This window comes from Chiroxiphia lanceolata, chromosome 1 (genome assembly GCF_009829145.1).
Source record: "Chiroxiphia lanceolata isolate bChiLan1 chromosome 1, bChiLan1.pri, whole genome shotgun sequence".
NCBI lineage: Eukaryota > Metazoa > Chordata > Aves > Passeriformes > Pipridae > Chiroxiphia > Chiroxiphia lanceolata.
Genome location: NC_045637.1, coordinates 47,762,094 through 47,781,481, shown reverse-complemented (window position 1 = coordinate 47,781,481; position 19,388 = coordinate 47,762,094). Strand labels below are relative to the sequence as shown.

At 40.2% G+C, this 19,388-nt stretch overlaps 1 protein-coding gene across 7 annotated transcripts in view; it reads right to left on the bottom strand.

The window, feature by feature from the left end:
• The window catches only part of ZNF521 (zinc finger protein 521), a 230,684-nt gene that overhangs the window by 118,657 nt on the left and 92,639 nt on the right, over positions 1-19,388 (bottom strand). For all 7 annotated transcript variants that reach the window (XM_032705890.1, XM_032705906.1, XM_032705853.1 and 4 more), the window contains one exon: positions 15,587-18,939. In XM_032705890.1, coding sequence (XP_032561781.1) covers positions 15,587-18,499 — 2,913 coding nt within the window. In that variant the 5' untranslated portion in view covers positions 18,500-18,939. The remainder of the gene's footprint in view (positions 1-15,586; positions 18,940-19,388) is intronic.

Below are 19,388 nucleotides of genomic sequence, written 5' to 3'. Positions count from 1 at the left end.
CACTGCCTACATCAGCAAAAAGAAGAAAAAACTCCAGCAAAACACATATTTTTTAAAGAATGTGAAGTCACAAGAAACTGGCACAGATGTATTAAATTGTAGATTTCATATATATTAGCTGAGGAAAAAGTAGGGTTCACTGGATAATGCACATCAATAATACAGCCTCTCTTGTATTATATTTTGAATATATATATTTAATATATATATATATTTAACTTGTGAAGAGTTTTATACAGCTGGCATTATAACTTATATTTTTAAAAAGGTGTTTGTTTTTTTTTTACCTGACTCTAAACAGTAATAAAGGTTTGCTGCATTTTTTATGAGCATCTAATTTAGATGCCCTGTCCCAGACAGATAAAGTGCCCATCTATTAAGTATCTTTCTACTTCGAGCCTGTAGGCAGAAATATAAAGACTTTTCAAACATACGTTCTTTTGTCTTACCAAGTTAACTGAAATATTAGTGACTAATCAAAGTAAACTCTGAAATTAAGTGTTCCTGTGGGCTCCTCTTTACAAATCTCCCATTGCTTCTCATACACAGAGGCTATTTTAATTTTCTGATGACAATAAAATGTGCCACATATTTTCTCGGTGGAAACAATCAAAAGCATATTTTTCTGTTCTTCATTTAAATTAACTTCAATTTTCTGAAATGTAAGCAATTTAAATGACTATGCAGACAACAAAAATCAATGGGCACCCAGAAAACAAATCTGCTTTGACTTAGTTTTACAGTTAAGATTTGTAAAGCGACCTGTTTTAAAATATACAACACTTTTTCTCTTTTTTGTTCTTCTGACAATACCAGGAACATTGGTAGAAAATCAGATTCAGTCTAAGGATTTCCTATTATATGTTGGTAAATTTAACCTTAGTGCACTACATCTAGATCTATCAAAGACCTCTAAATAATGACAGTCATGATCAACAATTTATTATGCTAAGCTCTTTACAGGATGCTTTTTGATGCTGACATACAGAACAACAATAAATAACAATCACTCTCCCTTTTTTTAAAACATTGTTTCCCTTTAGAACTAGTTAGAAAATATTTCTTACTCCCTGATGACTGCCACTATGTGTTGTTTATTAGCATACCACTAGCATTATTCCTGATATGTGACTTTGTTGAAAAACAAAGAAACATAAATGTAATGGCTGGTCTTTTCTCTTGTTAGTAAAGCAATGCAGAGTGCATGTCAAGAATTGTTGGCAAAATTACGACTGATGTACATAAAGACAACACATACAAAGGTTGGGGGTTTTTTTGAAGTCTAATGCCAAAAAATAAAGTGATTTGACAACAACAAAAAACTAATAATTTACTAGCACTTACTAGCCTCTTCAAAATGATCTGACATATTTGCAGAATCACACATGGAAGTTTTCTTTTTATCATGAAGGGAAAAATGTTTTTGTGACTGCTGCTTGATCAAGCACTAGTTCTTTTTTGTTTCCAAACATATTCTAAAATGTTGACATCAACTTTTATTAGCTCAACACACACTCACCTCAAAGTGTCTAAACTTGCGCATGGTTAAGTTTTTATTTTAAAAGCAAACTCAGTAAATTCCATTTACTCCTAGATTTTCAAAGCGATCAAACCCAGTCATTTTCACACCATGTTGAACAAAACCCACATACTTATTTCCATATGTTTTGCATTCTAAGGAAGTCCTTTTTCACTGCAAGTTACATATTAGTCTCACAAGCTTTGTCAGAACCACAGAACTTGTAACTGCTCACAGGAGTTCCTGGGTCCTGCTGTGCTTCATGGCTGGTCCCAATTCTCTACTGAGGTGAGATCCAGGGGGAGACTCAGCCCCTCCTCACACTGTGTTCCCGCAGTGTGAAACTTGGGAGAACAAGACAGAAATGAGCCCTTGGTACTGCAGCTCCATGTCCCTTGCCTGGATAGCCAGGAAAAGAAGCCTTGTGTAACACTTGTTTCAGCACTTGTGTAACACACCACAGAAATAAAATTGGATTGTGACTCAAGGAGGCATTTGAATTTCTCTTGAGTGTCTCCAGCCTTCTGTGATGCAAGATAGCTCTACAGAAAAAGAAGCACAGGGCTGTGACAGCCATCCTTGCCTTGACTTGCTGCAGTTGTTTGCAACGAGAAACTCTTGCTGACCTCCCTTGCCCCTCTGACCAAGCTGCCAGCCTATGGAGGACTCAGCAGGACAGGCCCTGCTGCTCCAGCTCATAGCCCTGAGTACCTCAGCTCCACACAACAATGAAGGGTGGACAGCTGAGGGCACTTACACCCTTACCTGCCATGAGTGCATTTCCCAGAGGATACATGTGAGCCTCCCGAAGAGACCGAATAATGACAATATTGTCATTCGTCCCTACAAACACAGAAACAAGCCAATACACATTTCCTGTAAGAGAGTACTTTTCATGTCAGCAAAGACGGGCCACAGAAGACTCTTACCAATGCATTTCCATATGGATTCAGACAGGACCATTTTAGTAACCAGAGATGCCACAATGTGTTCTAAATTGTGTTGTCTTGCATAATTCTCATAGATTTGTTCCAGAGGTGAGAGACACATGGGATTAAGAAAGTGGTTTAACTTTGTCCTTTTATTTTTTTTTATTATTATTATTATTATTGTCACCTCATCTTTTAATAAAAACTCTTCAATAAACAAGCCCACAATCCTTCTCTGAACCCTCTCCTATCAAGAACCTAAGTGCCAATTTGTCTCCTACATGCTGAGTGTAAATCTGAGGCCCAAGTCATTATTGGGGCCATTCAAAATCATTGTAGAAGAATAACTGCTTGGACAAGGCTCTCACAAGAGCATCAGGTGACTGTTGCACTCCTGTTTGCTTGCTTTTCTCTTTTCAGAACCAATTTGAAGCCTTCCAGCAAGAACCAAGGCTTCTCTGTGACTTCATTTAAAAGCTTTGGATTGGACCTTCAATCCATGCAGAGCATATGTATGTGTCTCTCTAACTTTTTGAATAATTAATGTCACCTAGACCTTTAATTATTGCGCTCATTCTCACTTATCACTTTGCAGTTTTCCAAATTTCTTTTCCATAGGGGTGCCCAGAGTGTCCATATCATGTCAAATGAGACTTTGCTGCTTTTATAAGTGGCACAGGAATATGGGCTTTCAATTGGTACTTCAGTTCTGTGCACAGAATTTTATTTTCTTTGTTTTTATAAACAAAGTAAACCAACTAATAACCAATCTACTAGAGGATTTACAGTTCTATTCAGAAGTGCTTCAAAAGTACGCAGAACATACTTCTGTGTAGACTTCTGTGCCCTGTGACTGTCTGAGGTATTGATACACTCTTTTTTTTCTATTCCCTAGCCTCATTATATTACTTGAAAATGAACTACTTATTGGCTCACGCTCCACCTCCTTGTCAAAATCATTCAGTATTTTATCACTTAACTATTTTTTTCTGACATTTCCCCAGTTTTGTACTATCAGGGAACTTCATCAGCTTACTACTTATTCTTTCTGCCAGACTACTGATATAACGCATAAGTTCAACAAAATTGGTGCAAATAATGATTCTTAAGGCTTTCCATTCTTTACACCCCTCCAAACTAACATGCTTTAATTCACAAGACTCCTATGCTTTCCATACCCAAGATAGTGTTTCTTTTCTTTTTTAATCAAACAAAGTATCTCTCCCTATGCTGTACTTATTCACCCAATAGATTAGTCTTTTGTGCTGTACTGTTTCAAAAGCTTTGCTAAAATCCTAGTAAATCATGTTTATAGGCTTCTCTGTCAGCAGTTGTGGCTGGTCTTGAAAATACTCTTTATTGAAAATTTTAAGCATGATCCTTCCCTCTGTGAATCTTTGCCCTCTATCCTTCATTTAATCCAAACTTTCTAGGTGTTCTTCTATCATGTCTTTGATCAGCCTTCCTCTCATGTTCCTCACTGTTTAAATCAAACTCGCAAACCAGTAATTTCATGCATAAGCCTTACATTCCCTGTTAAGTGTCTGCTTAGTAGCCTTTTCCCAGGCTGTTGATGCTTCATCTTAAAGATTGTAAATTTATCTGCTTAATGTTTCTTTTTATCTTCAGCTCCTTTCACTGAGAATTTTGGAATGGATATTTTTCTGTGTTTGTAAGCCATTTATTGTATGTTATATTCCATTATATTACCCCTAATCCATACTTCATTCTTCTCCATGGGGAGGACATGCCACAAGCTCCACAACAAAGCATTTTTTTACCAGTACTGGTTTTCTTGATTACATATACCATTTCTGGATCTCCTGTATCCATGCCCCTTTTAATTGAATACTTATTCCTTATATGAAATTACCAAAATCTCTCTTAGAGCTTCTAATGCCCTGCATTTTCAGTCCTAGCCTTGCAGGCATCCTTAGTTTGTTCTGTACTCCTTCCACACCTCTCTTCCATGCACTACCAAAAATGGTTTTGACGTGTACCTGCTACCCTATCAATAAGCTCCTGTTTACACCTAGTTACATTATTTATCTTTGTCACACCAGCAAAAGGGACTTTCAAGGCTTTTCCCCCTCAGCTTTAGCACAGACTGAGTGTATGGATCAATGACACAGATGAGACAACCTGCTATTGGCAAAAAAGAGTGATACCACACCTCCCACATTCTCTAATTCTCCTCTCCCATATCAGTCATTCACTTACAGTTCCCCTCATATAAATCCAGGGTGGAGTTAATTCTACCTGTTAAACTAACAGAATAGTAACCTGCCAAGAGAAGGTGAACAGCTTCCAACAAATCAAATGAAAAAACATGTCAAAACTTGCACACTAACTACAGCAACTTGACAGTGCTAACTCCTAATGCTGCCAGCTGATTTTTTTATATCATTATTTTACTAAGCATTAGCAGTGTACTTGAGCCTTCATGAGCCACAAGAGCAACCACAGTCCTAGCTTTGTCCATTTAGCCATTTTTCATCATAGTTCAGATTAATTTTGACAGTACCTTAATTGAGGATTTATTTTCTATCTTCCTGGATGCTTATTTTGTCAACCTTAAGCTCTTAAAAAACTAAGCATATGTTAGCCAGTTTCACTGCATAGTTAGCTATTTATCTTGCTTATGGGGCACTGTCACTTTGCATTTTTTTTGAATTGACTAATTGCTAACTCTTCTAATTGCTCACACAACACCCTTTAATTAGTATTTCCTGATTGCTTTTGAAAACATGTTCATGGAGACTATATGAAGACTTTTCTGTTCTGCTTTTGTTTAGCAGGGCTTTAAGTATAATGGGTCTGAGAGTACATGCCTAGAGAAAGAATATAATCAATCCCATAAGGTAAGCAAAATGAAAAATAGAGAGAAACATTTTTTTTTCTCATTTTTTTCATTATGGTTACTTATTGCATTCATACCCAAAATACATTGAGTTAGAAATACAAATGTTCATGCTAGCAGTCCTTCCTTCTCTACTCTGCTTGAATTCATTGTCTGCTGTGTTGTCTTTCACCTTTACATTCTGGGTTCTACATTTCCTCACATCTGTCTTCAACATATCTTAGTTACAAACCTTTCCTTCCCCTGGCTGACGAAGTGCATTAGCCTGCAATGTCCCACATCCCCATGCAGAAAGAAACACATCTTGCGCAGTTTAAAAACTGCATCTCTTTCCTTTGGGCTCTCTAATCCTTTAACTCTCTCTAGGTCTTTCAAATTCAGTACTGAAGTGAGGTACTTGTCAGAAAAGTAACCCTAAAACCTGGCAGCACATGGCTGTATATTTATTTTCTCTCAATTACTTCATATCAGGTTAACAAAGTTTATGAATACAAATAGCTTTAACTACTGTGAATTTGATTTGGGATCTAAAAAAAAAAACAACAAACTTCTTTCTGTCTTTCTATCGGAGGTTCTGATCCTGGGTGAAACTGAGTCTCTGACCTCTGCACACCTATGTGCTGAGCAGTGCTCAGGAATTTGGGGCTGATTGTGTCAGCTACTGAACTTTCTGTCCGTGTCCCCACCTCTTTCTGTCTCCTTATACTGCATTTAAAACCAAAGGCAACTGCCAACCTGAGACCATCTGAAGCCATAGAGCTGCTAACCCATCAAGAGGCATCCCAACACTCAGCATCTGTGTCAGAGCCTCTGTGTGGCTGTGGACATTAAGGAGGAACTATGATCAACACTTCACTGAAATTTTGAAAATGACATGACATCAAAGCACAGGCAGTGGAGTTTGGCTTGGCAGGCCTGAGATGTGAAAAGCTGATATTCTGCAGAAGCTGATAAGACTTTTTCCTTTTTAAAGTTGCTTTTTCTGCTTTGTTTTAAAAAAAAAGCATACTGAGACAGACTGTCATTCAATAAAGCCACTACTTTCTTCATCAACAATCAGCAACAGATGTAGCCCAATAAAATTAATAGTTTGCAAGTACGCACAAGAGAATACACTTGTCTCTTTTCTCCATCACAAATTTTGTAAAAGCTCTCTGGATTTTAACAGAAAGGCAAAATCAGGAGCTTTTTATATACCTTTTTTTTTTTTTTTAACTTAAACACTAAGCTTTTCTTCCACTCTATGGAAATTTAATGCTGATTAATTTCACTTTCTGAAGTGTGACTCAGGACCCTCCCCCTGCCCTTAATTGTCCACTTTCAACTCAACCTGAATTCTGCACTATTACTTACCAAGATAATTTAATCCTACAGAATAGAACTTGTGCTCAGAAATATGCAACATTAATATTAATGTACAAACAGAAATATATTACTCATACATAATATATAAGAAATTAATTTTCATTGAAGTATCAGGAGAAGGATTAAACCCCTTAGATCCTTCTCATGCAATTAGCTCTGCACTTCGGGAAGTCAATGGGACTTCACAAATGAAGGCTTCACATGATAACGCTGGCAAGACTGGGGTTTTACAAAGCCTTGTCTACACTCAAAATATGACATAAACGGAGTCCCACAATCATATTGCTGTAATTTTAGTATTACTCTGTACGGATGCTCTTAGGCCACATCAATGTTAACAAATATACTGGTAGCATCTGAGCTGGCACACAGCTGCTGACATTGCAATGGTGCTTGACTGTGTGCCCAGTTGAAAAACCTCCACTAGGGCAGCACAGCTGCCCAGGGAAGTGGTGTACCAGCAAAACAAGCACTCTGCTCAGCCACTCTTCAACACTCTCCACAATGATTCATAAAAGAGTTTGGCGATATAAACACCTGAAAAAAAGTACCAAGATCAGTGTTTACAAAGCCATAGTACTGTCTACTCTCTTATACGGATCTGAATCATGGGTCATCTACCGCCACCACCTGTGTCTCCTAGAACGCTTCCATCAACACTGTCTCTGCACAATCCTAAACCTTCACTGGTCAGATTATGTGACCAATACATCTGTTCTAGAACAAGCAGCAGTCACAAGTATTGAGGCCATGTTGCTGAGAACACAGCTGCGATGGGCAGGGCACGTCTCAAGGATGAAGGACCACCGCCTCCCTAAGATCTTACTTTATGGTGAACTTGCCACCGGCTGCCGCAAGAGAGGAGCCCCAAAGAGAAGATACAAGGACTCCCTGAAACAACATCTCAGCCTTGGCCATATTGATCATCATAACTGGTCTACTCTGGCCTCCAATCGGGAGGTCTGGAGACACACCATCTATAACGCTGCGGATGCTTTTGAGAAAGCACGCAGGATCATCCTTGAGGAGAAAAGACAACGCAGAAAGAATCGTGCCTTGCAGAATATACCACCTAAGGAGTCTTTCTGCTGTGCCTTTTGCAACCAGTCATGCCTATCTCGTACTGGCCTTTTTAGCCACCAACGCGCTTGCAACAAACATGGGTAGAGCCCTTCCCAAATCTTCGTTCGCGAAGCCCAGCCATGATGAATTCTTAAAATACCAGTAGTTCCTCTTAGGTGCGTCCTGTAATAAGCTCATTTCTTTTTACACAGGCCTTCAGTCTACCACTTCCCTGTCTGAAAAAGAAGAGATTGCAGAATTTATTTCAGAAGCAGAATGCCATACTTCTAGGTTTGAAGGACTTCAACCACTCAACCACCATCAAACAAACTACCAGCTGTGAAGCAGAGAACATTAGAAAAATGAGGAATGGTTAAGACAGATAGTTCAGGAAAATCAGCAGGTGATGCAGACATTCCCTGACCAAGTGTATGGAAGAAGCATCAAGCAGCAGAACAGAGTCAATTGCAAGTTGGCCACTGCCAATGATGGCTGCAGGGTTATGTGTGCAGACAACCATGCTCCTAGAGGTTGGCACTAAACCTATTCCAGCCATCAGAAAAGAAACCTAGAAGAGGACTGCTGTGGAAATGGTAAAACAAATACAGAAGGAAGTCTGGAAGCTTGGAGTCTCAGATCATTCTTTGTTAGCGAACCGCTTCACTTCCTACTGGAAGAGGAGGAGGAAGAGGTGTAGAGAGGAAGAGGTGGCTTTCCGGGTATGAAAAGCCATTAGGTGTACCTTTTTACATAGAAAGCTGAATCTGGGAATAGGCAAAAAACAGAGGAAGTCCATCAGGATACCAAAACTGTGGAAGTATGGTCAAAAGGGATAAATACCTCCCTTTTCTCCTACCTCACACCTTGTTTTTGAGTACACAAGCAGCAAGCAACTTTTAAATGGCTATATTTCTAAATAGCTGTGTTTCTAAGTCACTGTTCAGAGTTTCACAGGCATTACAAATGATTCCTAGAAGTGCACATTGTTATTAGTATGACTGTATTGAAATCAGGGAAGGCCCTGCCCTTTTATTCCCTGACTTACAAAGCCATATACTAGCAACAAAGGTTTAGCCACCAAAGAAGAACAGGGTAACAGCAACATACATCTGGCAGATGGGACTAAAGGATGGTGGAAACCACAGAAAGACAAAATAGTTGAGATTGATCTCTGGAGGTCCTCTGGTCCAGTCCTCTTGCTCAAGAAGGGGCACCTAGAGCCAGACCATGTCCAGATGACTTCAGCGTATCTCCAAGGATACACAACCTCCCTGGGTAACCTGTGCCAGGGCTCAGTCACCCTCACAGTAAGAGTGTTTCCCAATGTTCAGAGGGAACCTCCTGTGTGTCCATTTGTGCCCACTCCTCTTGTCCTGAAATGTCACATGGTGAAGGTGGATGTTAGCAGGAGACACATCTCTGCTGTCATACTCAGCAGAATACATTGTCTATAATACTAGAGGTCATATTTTATACAATAATTTGTAATACAATGCAGGAGATGGTATAAATGAAAGATGGGTTTGGCAGGGAAAAAAAAAGTACCTCAGAGTTTTGAACAATCAGGCACAAGATCAACTGCCAGCCATCACATGGGAGGTCAAAGAAGAGCACTCTTTAACAAGATACTACGTGTCACATAGTTTGTTTATGTTCATTTTGTACAAGTTCCTGAAACAAGCAGTTCTCAGGCTACATATCCATTTTAAATTAATGGTTAGCCATTTTATTTCCCTGATGACAGAGTAACAAATTCGGGTGTTGCCTTTGTTGTAGGAGACAAAGTAATACACACATTACATATAACACTTTTATTGAGCAGTGATAAAAAACAATTCTCATTTACAGTCGCTAAAGAAGCTGGCCTGTGGGTATCACAAAGAACAGAACACAGTTTCTTATAGCTTCATTTCTTTTGATTGCTTGACTTCTGCATAAAAAGCAGGTATGAACTTCAGCTAAAGCCATCTTCCTGGTTTGGATCTCTTAAAGGCCTCTTTCTTATTTGTATTCTATCACCTGCCGTGTCACTCCTCTTCCCAAATATTGTAAAAACTTCATAGGCTTTGAGATTACTATTAATCTATGAAGTTTTCCTTGAAATTGGCCAAGAGTAGCCCAAAAATAAGAGCGGGAAGTGAGAGAACTCCCTAGAGGTATGCAAACCAGCAGACAAAAAGAGATATGCCATGATTTTCCATGCCTTGTTCCTAAAGATGATCAGGCTAGAAAATCTGGTGAAATTTTTTCTTTTTTCTACCCAATTCTGAGGTCAGAATGCAAACACTCATCACTGCTCTGATCTTCCTTTGGGGTTGTGCAGAACTTTTGGCATGTTACACTGGTCAGTTGGCCAGCAGACACAAGTACAGGGAAAGCCCTATGAGGACAGTGGGCTGCACAGCTGACCTGTTGGGTATACATCTCCGGATGTTTTGTCTTATAAAGCTTTGTTAAATTTCCATTTGCCCTCTCTAGCAGTGCTTAAAGCCTTCATCCACATCCCTATGTCCCTCTCCAGTTCTGTGTTTCTTCAAGCAGGCATTCCCTTGCTCATTGCATTATTTCATGGAAATTTTGGTTTGGTGCTCTTGAAAACTTTGGAGAACGTGTTATCCTTTCATCCTCTCATGCAAAGTTTTCCACAGGTGTGAAGAAGCCAGCTCTCCCAATTCCCCATCTGAAGCCTCTGACAAACAAGACAGACACACAGCATTAGATTTTAATGATCAGTGGACAGGTAGCTAAGAAAACTCACTACAATCATTCCTCTTGCTTCTGTTCAGCTCCCAGTCAACACATGGCTTTCTTTCACACACTGAATTCGTGGTGTGTGTGAAGTGGGAAGTTTGATGCTTAATTTTAACAGGATTTATAGCAACAGGATAATAAATAATACCATCCTTGTTAAATTCAGAGAGGATTCTGATAGCTCACTCCTGAAAGTATAAAGACAAAGAGAAGACAAACGCTTAAGGCCTGGATCTTGTCAGCCATGTCATAGCAGTGGCATTACTAGAAATTAAAGCATAGCGCAAAGTGGAGGTAGCCTACTGTGGCAAGAAAAATAAGTTGGCGCTTTCTAAAAATAGATACGGTCATACTTTAAATAATACTTTCCTGAAAGCAGTGTTAAAATGATGCAAGAAGATAAAAAATGGTATTTTTAGTGAACTCATTCTTAAACTCCAGAAGTAGAAAATATGTTTGTCACAGATTAGTTCCACAAACTATTTCAAAGCCAAATCTTTGTGCCAGCAACAAACCTTCTTTACCTCTTTCTGTCCCTGGATCCAAAATGCAGCATTAAAATCACTTGTTCTGGGCCTGGATTCACTGACAGGAAACCCAAGGCACTACTTATGTTTACATTACAAGTTTATGTGCTTATTCATAAAAATCCTGTAGTCAGAACGATCAGCTTGGATTGCTGATGAGGAGGATTATTTTAATTTCTTTATGTATTTCAATTAAATGCATGAGTATTGATTTCAGTGCATTTTTTCAGTTAAAAGCACAGTGATTTATACTGCTAAAATGCTATTGCTTGCCCTGCCAAAAGCATGCATCTGGGAACATTTCTGGGTTGCTCACAGTCTTTTCTCTCTTCTTTTTGCCTCTGATTGCCAGTGCATGCTGCTGAAATAAACCAGCTACTTCAAAAGGCAGTTCCTGTTTTCTGTCCTTGTGAGTCTGGTAGTGTTTTGGGAAAGGGGGAACGACAGTAAGAGAGAAAAAAATAGATTCAGGGCTCATGAATAAATAAAGAAAAAAAATATAATGATAAAGCAGTACACCTACCTGAGCTCCATTCTTTCTCCCAGGGTGATACCATTTTCTGGATTCATCTGACGTTGTAGAATTTGAGTTTCAAGGAGCCATAAGCTCTCCACAGCATTTGAATTTTGTGACCCCATCTCCACAAGCTCATTGTCAGCCTGCACTTTCACGGCTCCCTCCAGAACGGTGCTGTGATGTGCCTGGTGTCCCCTGCTGTGACATGCCCATCCTGGCATACAGCTCTGCACAACCACAACAGGACAGAAGAGCAGCCCCAGATTCACTTATTCGGTTCTCCAGCTGGTGTGACAGTTGCTAGCTCTCTCCTTTGTCCAGCACTTCTGATACTCTCTGCCATAGCGAGTTTCTGCGAGTCTTTTGCCACACCTAAATAAGTGTATTTGTTCCTGCAATAATTTGGCCGTGTGCTCACACTACTCCTTCTCTCCTCAGGACCAGAAAACCCAGAGCATTCTTGTATTATTAATGAAGGACTTTTTGCATTGCCACAGGTAATACAGTATTCACATGAGCTTCACATTCATGGTATAAAGGGACACATAACTAAAGTAATTATGCTTCTACTGTTACCAACAGAACCCCAAACTGAGTACAGTTGCACATGTGGATACACCTAGCATAATTTAGGTTTTACCAGTAAACCACTGGTGTAAACTGGAGTCCATTCCCTCCTCCCCTGCTGGCTAAGAAATGAACAGTGTAACTTATTGTACTGGTGTGGTTCTGCAAGCACAGAAGTCTCAAAGACTAAGAAGTGAGGGCACACCCTCTGCTAGGTCAGGAATTATCTCATTAGGTGCATAACAGCATATTAAGGAGGAACAAGAGAAGCAAGGCCACATAGTTTTTCTTGAACACTGATTTTCATCTTCCAAGTGCTTTACAAAAAAATGTGTCACAATGAAATATGGAAACACACTTTTCAGGAATTATCTATCTTATATTCTGAATAAGGAAAATGAAGCAGAGATGTTCAAGCAGATTTGGTCAAATTACCAAAGCAAATGCGTGATAGAGAAAGGTCTAGTTCCCAATTCACTAGCATATCAGACCTTGTTCTCTGCTTTTAGACATTAACTATCACTAAGAAGGTTATCAACCTAGCCTAAAAGTGTGCTTGAAATGATTCAGCAGTGTGATAGGCTTAATGAGTTCTGACCTGCTCCTCGAGTTGTTGTAACTGATGATAAGCACTGCTCATCATTTCCAATCCCAACCAAAAGGTAACTTTCACTGAAGATGATTCAGGTCAACATCTTCCACTTAGCAAGTAAGGTGAACTCAGCAGGTGATAGCTCAGCTGATGACATTATACGACGTTAAGGTAATTGTACCCTATGACCTTACTGAGTACAGACTAAAAGGGGAAGTTTTCTAGTTCAACCATGAGAATACTTGGGAAAGAAGCTAGAAGTGACACTTTCAGTGTTGTCTTTTATCCTAAAAAGATATTTTCTAGTATTTTCACGATTGTAATCTATTATTGAGTTACAAAGAGTATTCAGCGCTATTAATGGTCTGACAACTCACCTCTGTACTTTTCTTGCCTTAGGAATGAAATGTTCTTTATACACAGGTTGAAATCTCAAACCACGTGGCTCTCTAATGCAAATGAAACTCTTGCTCCTTAATAGTATGATGTTTTTTGTTGTTGAAAATTTCTCAAAAATCATATGTTTAAGTAGCTATCTTCAAAATCCCATTCAGGTCAAGAAACATCCTTCCAGTGGAGTAGCAAAGCCAGTGACTAATAACAAATTTTAGTAATCCAATTTGTTTTTACTGTTTGTGCTATATGCTTATGTTTTCATTTCCCTCAGCCTGGGCATCCAAACTATAGCGTTAAACATTTGCATATTACTATTTTCAATTTATACTGTCATTGCTACAATCACTACGATCTGAAACCAGTAATAATATCTGCTTGAAAAATAAATTATCTTTCAGGATTTTACAAATATGCACTTATGGTTTCCAGAAGTACCAATACTCTATCAAGAACTTGATAGCTTTGTGCTTCCCATGAGAAAAGAATCTGAAAGTCTACATTACTATGTGGAGACCAGAACCACAGACACAGAAAATTCAGTTAACATCCTCAAAATAGGGGCAGGGGGCAAAAAACGATTTGAAGGAGGCAAATGTTACTCATAAATCTTGCTGTAGTTTAAAAAGCTTTTTCATCTTAAATACACTTTTAAGAGAAAAATCAAAAGGAGTAGGAAGAGGAATATGATGCCAATCAGAAGAAGAACTAAGAACTCTGACTATACATGATCCAAGTACAGGAACATTCACTGATGAAACTGAAAGTGATCACTGAAGGTGGTCTTATATCCTTACGCCACAAAGGACCTCCAAATCTCTTTTTGTCCAGTTTACAAGCAAGAGAAAGACAAGCTGGTAACATCTTAGCATGGCGACTGTCTTAACACACGATTCTGATAGTGCTTGAGGTAGCACAAATTGGCTTTCCAACATGACTGGGAAGAGGGATTTCATGTAGTCACTCAGTGCAAGATGACAGTAACAGAAACCAGGATGACTATGAATGTATCAGATATATACAGCTGGTAATCCCTGTGGTTCCCATTTAGAAGCAGCGGGATCATCAATGGCCTGAACCACAGCTAATGGGAACCACTCTTTTCCCTCTTCTTTAGAAATAAGGTTTGCCTTAGACCTCAGGTTCTCAGTCAAACAACCTTCCATAAATTCCACACTACATCCCACTACCCAGGTGTCCCCCTCCACCACCCAATGTGCAAACTGTAGATGAAGAAGTCATGAGAACATAGGCCCTTCCTTGGCAGGTGCATCGTGCCTGCTGCTTAATCCTCACCTCTCAGCTCCAATTCCCTCTTAGTGGCACTCCAAGCTCTGTGTTCCCAGCCTATCTTCCCTAGCTCCATAGATACTTACCTCTTGGCCCACATATCCTTAGGTATCCTTCCTCTTCCCTCTCTGACTCCTTCTGCCCTCCAATTTGCACAACACTGTTGGCCAACATGCTGAGAGATTTCTTTCCCAACAGATGGGCTCACAAACAGGGAGTGAGGAAGGTGATGGAAGAGCAGCAGCTCCCTAGCCATAGGGTATCCATACACATTCACAGCAACGGGTTGCACCATGCCTATATCATTATGGGCTAAAAGCCTTCTTGAAACAAAAGCTATTATTATAATTTGTTTCTGTCGTGGTTTTAGGCTCCCTGAACAATAAAGGGCCAATATGCAAGATACCATGCCTAAAATATTAATTCTAAGTCATCTAATGATAACATTTCTGAAGATAAAACAGATTCCCTTCCCTCCGTATATGACCACCCTATGTCCCCATATACAGGTGTTTTCACTCGGTCACTGGTGACTGAGGAAGCAAATGACATCTTTCAAGAGGTTGATATTTACTTTCTAATTTACACTGCATAAATGGGATTTCAATCATCAGCCACTAGGTGTTTTAGTGACATCAAAATATTGTTCATCAGGAATGGAAAGAAAAACAACAAGGAATTGCATCCAAAGGATTGATTTACCTTAGGCTAGCACTGCATTTCTACTTAATCAAAATATGCTATAAGAGGGGAAAATAAATGTCTACAACACAATTAAGAAAAATAACCTCAATTTGTTGCTCACAAATGTTTTTTAAAAAATCTACCCCTTATGCCAGCATTTTGGCTCACTGTGTCTACTCCTCTGTCATTAATGCTCTCTGCCGTAAGCACAACTCCTAGCTGGGGATTCCAACGCGTATGGGAGCTAGGATAAGATTCCAGATCTCAGTTGTGCTGGCATGAAGATAGGTCTCCTCAGTGATAGAGAAGACAATATCCTAGGGAGACTGGAATTAGTCCTATTCCACACAATTCAATCCAAGATGTAAGGCATATCAAGAAGCAAGTAATTACTAGCTAATGGCTGTGGATGGAAATGTAACATGGATCAGCAGCCTAAGCATTTCATGACAAGTGACAAGACAGTTTGAGAAAAGGGGGATTTTTTCCAAAAGGATGAAAGGTGTCAAGAGCAAAGAAAAAAGGGTTACCTCTTCAGTTTGGGAGGGGCTGATTCTAGGCATTGGAGACACTTGTGGTGTTTTCAGCTGTGTACTGTTGCTGTCTGGAACAAGCTCTCTGTGGATGGACTGAATATGGTTTTGGAGTTCACTTTCTGATTCAAACTTAACATTGCAACTAGAACATCGAGTCTTCAGTCCCCCTGCCTTGCTTTTGTTCTCAATGGAACTCAAGTTCTCACTTTGGCCCATGCCTTGTCTGTTACTGCTTGAAGGGATGTTGACACTTGGACTACCACTTTTACTGAGATTAACACAGCTAGCACACAGACCATATGGCAGACCGTTGATGTCAAGTTTCACTAAATCCTGTTTGGAGCGGAATTCCTTCAGGCAAGACGCACACTTGTACAGTTTCTGGAGATGCTGTGTGCGTCCTGTAGACTGCACGGCAGAACCGTTTCCAGTCTTCTGCATATGGAACGTGCCGTGGATTTTCAGTTCCAGCGTGGAGGTCACTGTCTGCATGCACACCACACAGCGGAACCCTGTCAAGGAGTTCCTCAGGTCAGGGTGCATTTGACAATGCTCTAAAAATTCCTCCTCACTCTGGAGGGGCATCTTGCAAATCCTGCAGTTTCCAGTGTCCAGGCTCTTACTATGTGTGACCTTATGCTCAGTAAGAGTCAGAAGAGACGGAAACCGCTCGCCACAGATTGGGCACATATAATGTTTCACTGGTCCCAAGTGCGTCTGCATGTGTTCTCGGAGCCCATTTTCAGAAAAGAATGTTCGAGAACACACATTACACTTGTAATTCCCTTTAATGAGTTCAGCCTTTTTCTTCACTATGGCACTTTCTCCAGGTCGAATGTTGTGGTCTCGAAGCTGGTGGTTTTGCAAGAGAGTCTCCATTGTGTAAGCTGCTCCGCAAATGTCACAGCCATACATAGGCTCAGATGTGTCCACATCTTCTTCACTGCCATCGTGGCTGTTATGGGACTCCTGGCTATTTGTCAACAAGGTCTGGAGTTCCACTTCCTCTTTCTGAACTTGCTCAGATGCCCCATTGGTTCCACAGTTTGGAGTTTTTGTTTCAAAAACACAATGCTTTTCCCTTAAGTGCTTTTCCAGCAAGATGATAGCATGGAAAGCTTTGCTGCAGAACTTGCAGTTGTACTTCTTGCTGTGCGTAGTGATGTGACACTGCAGCTCCACTTCTGTACCAAATGACTCACCACAGAAGATGCACTTGTGTACTTTGCCTTGGTTCTCCAGGTGGTTATGTTTCACATGAAGCTGTAGGTCAGTCTCATTGCGGAAATCCCAGTTGCAAGATGTACATCTGTATACTTTCTTTTCATTACTGTGCTTCACAGCCAAGTGTAGCTGGATGGAGACCTTGGAGTCAAAAACCTCTTGGCACAAGGTGCAGCGGAAGAACACGAATGTATGCATGTCCAGTAGGTGCTTCTGCAAGTCATCCACAGAAGTGAACTGCTTGTCACAGCTTTCACAGATATAGTAGGTTGAGGTGATCATGAAATGAATGGTAACATGCTTCAGCAGAGACTCCTGATTTGGAAATTCCTTGTTGCACTGAGGGCAGGTCAGTTTTGGCAGGACAGTGTCAAGATGTGTTTTCAAATGAGTCTGAAAACCGTCCAAGGAAGTATACTTAGCACCACACTGATTACAAATATATTCCCCTGCAGGACGAGGAGGAGCACCTCCGACTGCCTGCATCATCTTTAAAGAGGTCTGCTCAATGGTTACAGGAGATAATGGACTCATGGCTCTGGACTTTTTTCCATTGTGGATGTAATTCAGCGCCAAAGGAATGTTCTTATGGTTCTCCTTGATATGCTTGTTCAGTTTAAGAACACTATTAAATATTGGAGAATTTGTACAATAAGAACAAGAATACACTTCCACCACTGGATCTTTTGGGGTTCCAAGCACAGGGGAACCAAAACGGGAACTGCTAAGATCACAATGGACTTGTCTAATATGCTCTTCCAGAGAAGAATCTGTAAGAAATCCCATGTAGCAATGGGGACAAAAGAACGCATTACTGTCCTTAGCAGCAGGGTTGGCAAATCCATGAGAACAGCGGATATGTTCCTGAAGGGTGTTGAGGTCATTGAACACTTCAGAGCAGAAGTTGCACTGGTACACCATGGCAGGCATGGTAGAAACAATCAGTGCTGGGTCTGGAGCTTCATGGACTTGCTTAAGATGTTCATTCAGATTGTAGAGAGATGGCAATACCTCCAAACAGTACTGACAGATATGGGCTTGTTCGGGTTTATCTAAATGCATAGTTTTCAGGTGTATCTGCAAAACTGCAAGGCTGGAAAATAACTGTTTGTTGCAATAAATGCAGCTATAAGTAACTTTTGCTTGTTTACTCGAAGGACCAGTGATATCTGGCACTTGCTGAGCTGCCCGCTTCCTTCCACGCCCTTTTGGTATAGGAGGAGCCGTTTCCACCATTGTTGAACTATCCACTGAGAGATTAGAATCTGGAGTAGTGCTAGATACTGAGGTGTACCCTACAGTTACCAAAGATGGGCTGTTGCTGTGGTTGCACGACTCTGGTTGCTGGTGACTGTCCATGTGGCTGTACAGCTCCTCCACAGTATGAAAGTTCTCAGAGCAAATGCTGCATGAATTCTTCTTCTCACCATTATGAACCTGCTCCATGTGATTTACCAGGGACGTTTCCTCTACAAAGAGTTCATGACAGTAAACACACTGAAGAGCAGATCGATCTTCATTAGGGGAACACTCAGGGTGACATTCTGCAATGTGCTTCTGAAGATCTTCAGGAAAATCAAAGCCTTCTTCACACTGACTGCATTTCTGAGTGTCTTTCATTTTCCAGTCCTCCATCCGGGAAGCGGACTGAGAGCCATCTTTGTTCCTCTCGTGAACCTGCATGTGTCCATGCAGTGAACTAGATGACAGGAATCCACGTCTACAAATGGCACACTTATATGGCTTGTTGGACGTATGAGTCTTTAAGTGAATTTTAAGATGATCACTCCTTGAGAACGCTGCATCACACTCACTGCAGTGATATTTTTTGTCTCCCGTATGAAGCTTTATGTGGCGGTCCCTGCTCCGCTTGTGTTTGAAGAGACGACTGCAGTATGTGCACTTGAAAGGGAGCTTGTCACTGTGACTTTGCTCGTGGTGTTTTAAGTAGCTGAGGCGGCTGAACGATTTGTCACAGAACTGGCATGGATAGGGCAACCCTGGGCCTCCTTCCTCTTCACCAAAATCACAGCCTTCTCCATGGCTTGGGGAAGTCTGGTCCTTGCTGGAAGGCGATGATGCTGGCCATGAGCAAGAGGGGTCATCCTCAACATCCACTCCGTCTGAAATGAGAAAGAAACACACCCACAAGCTTAATCCCAACAGTTCAAAGGAGAAAATGCATATGAATAACACAGGTCTGCTAGTCTTAAATAGCTAAAACATATTAAACTCAGACTAGGATATTTCCTACAATGCTATCCAACAGTTTCAAGACTACATTTATTTTTATCATACTGTAAAACATTAAAAGTTATTAAATAGTTCTATGCCTATATTAACTTTTTATTGCTTTTTTTATCATTCTTTCTGAGTTACAGGATATGTATTATACATTGACAATTTTATTAAAATGCAGATTTTAATATATTTAATGTTTCTTTTGTATCCATTGCAAAATTATTTGCATATTATGTGAGCATCTGAAGAGTCAAAGGAAAGGAGAAATATTACAGGAATGATTTAAAATTAATACTGTCAACTCACACGCCTAATATTTAATGAAAAGATT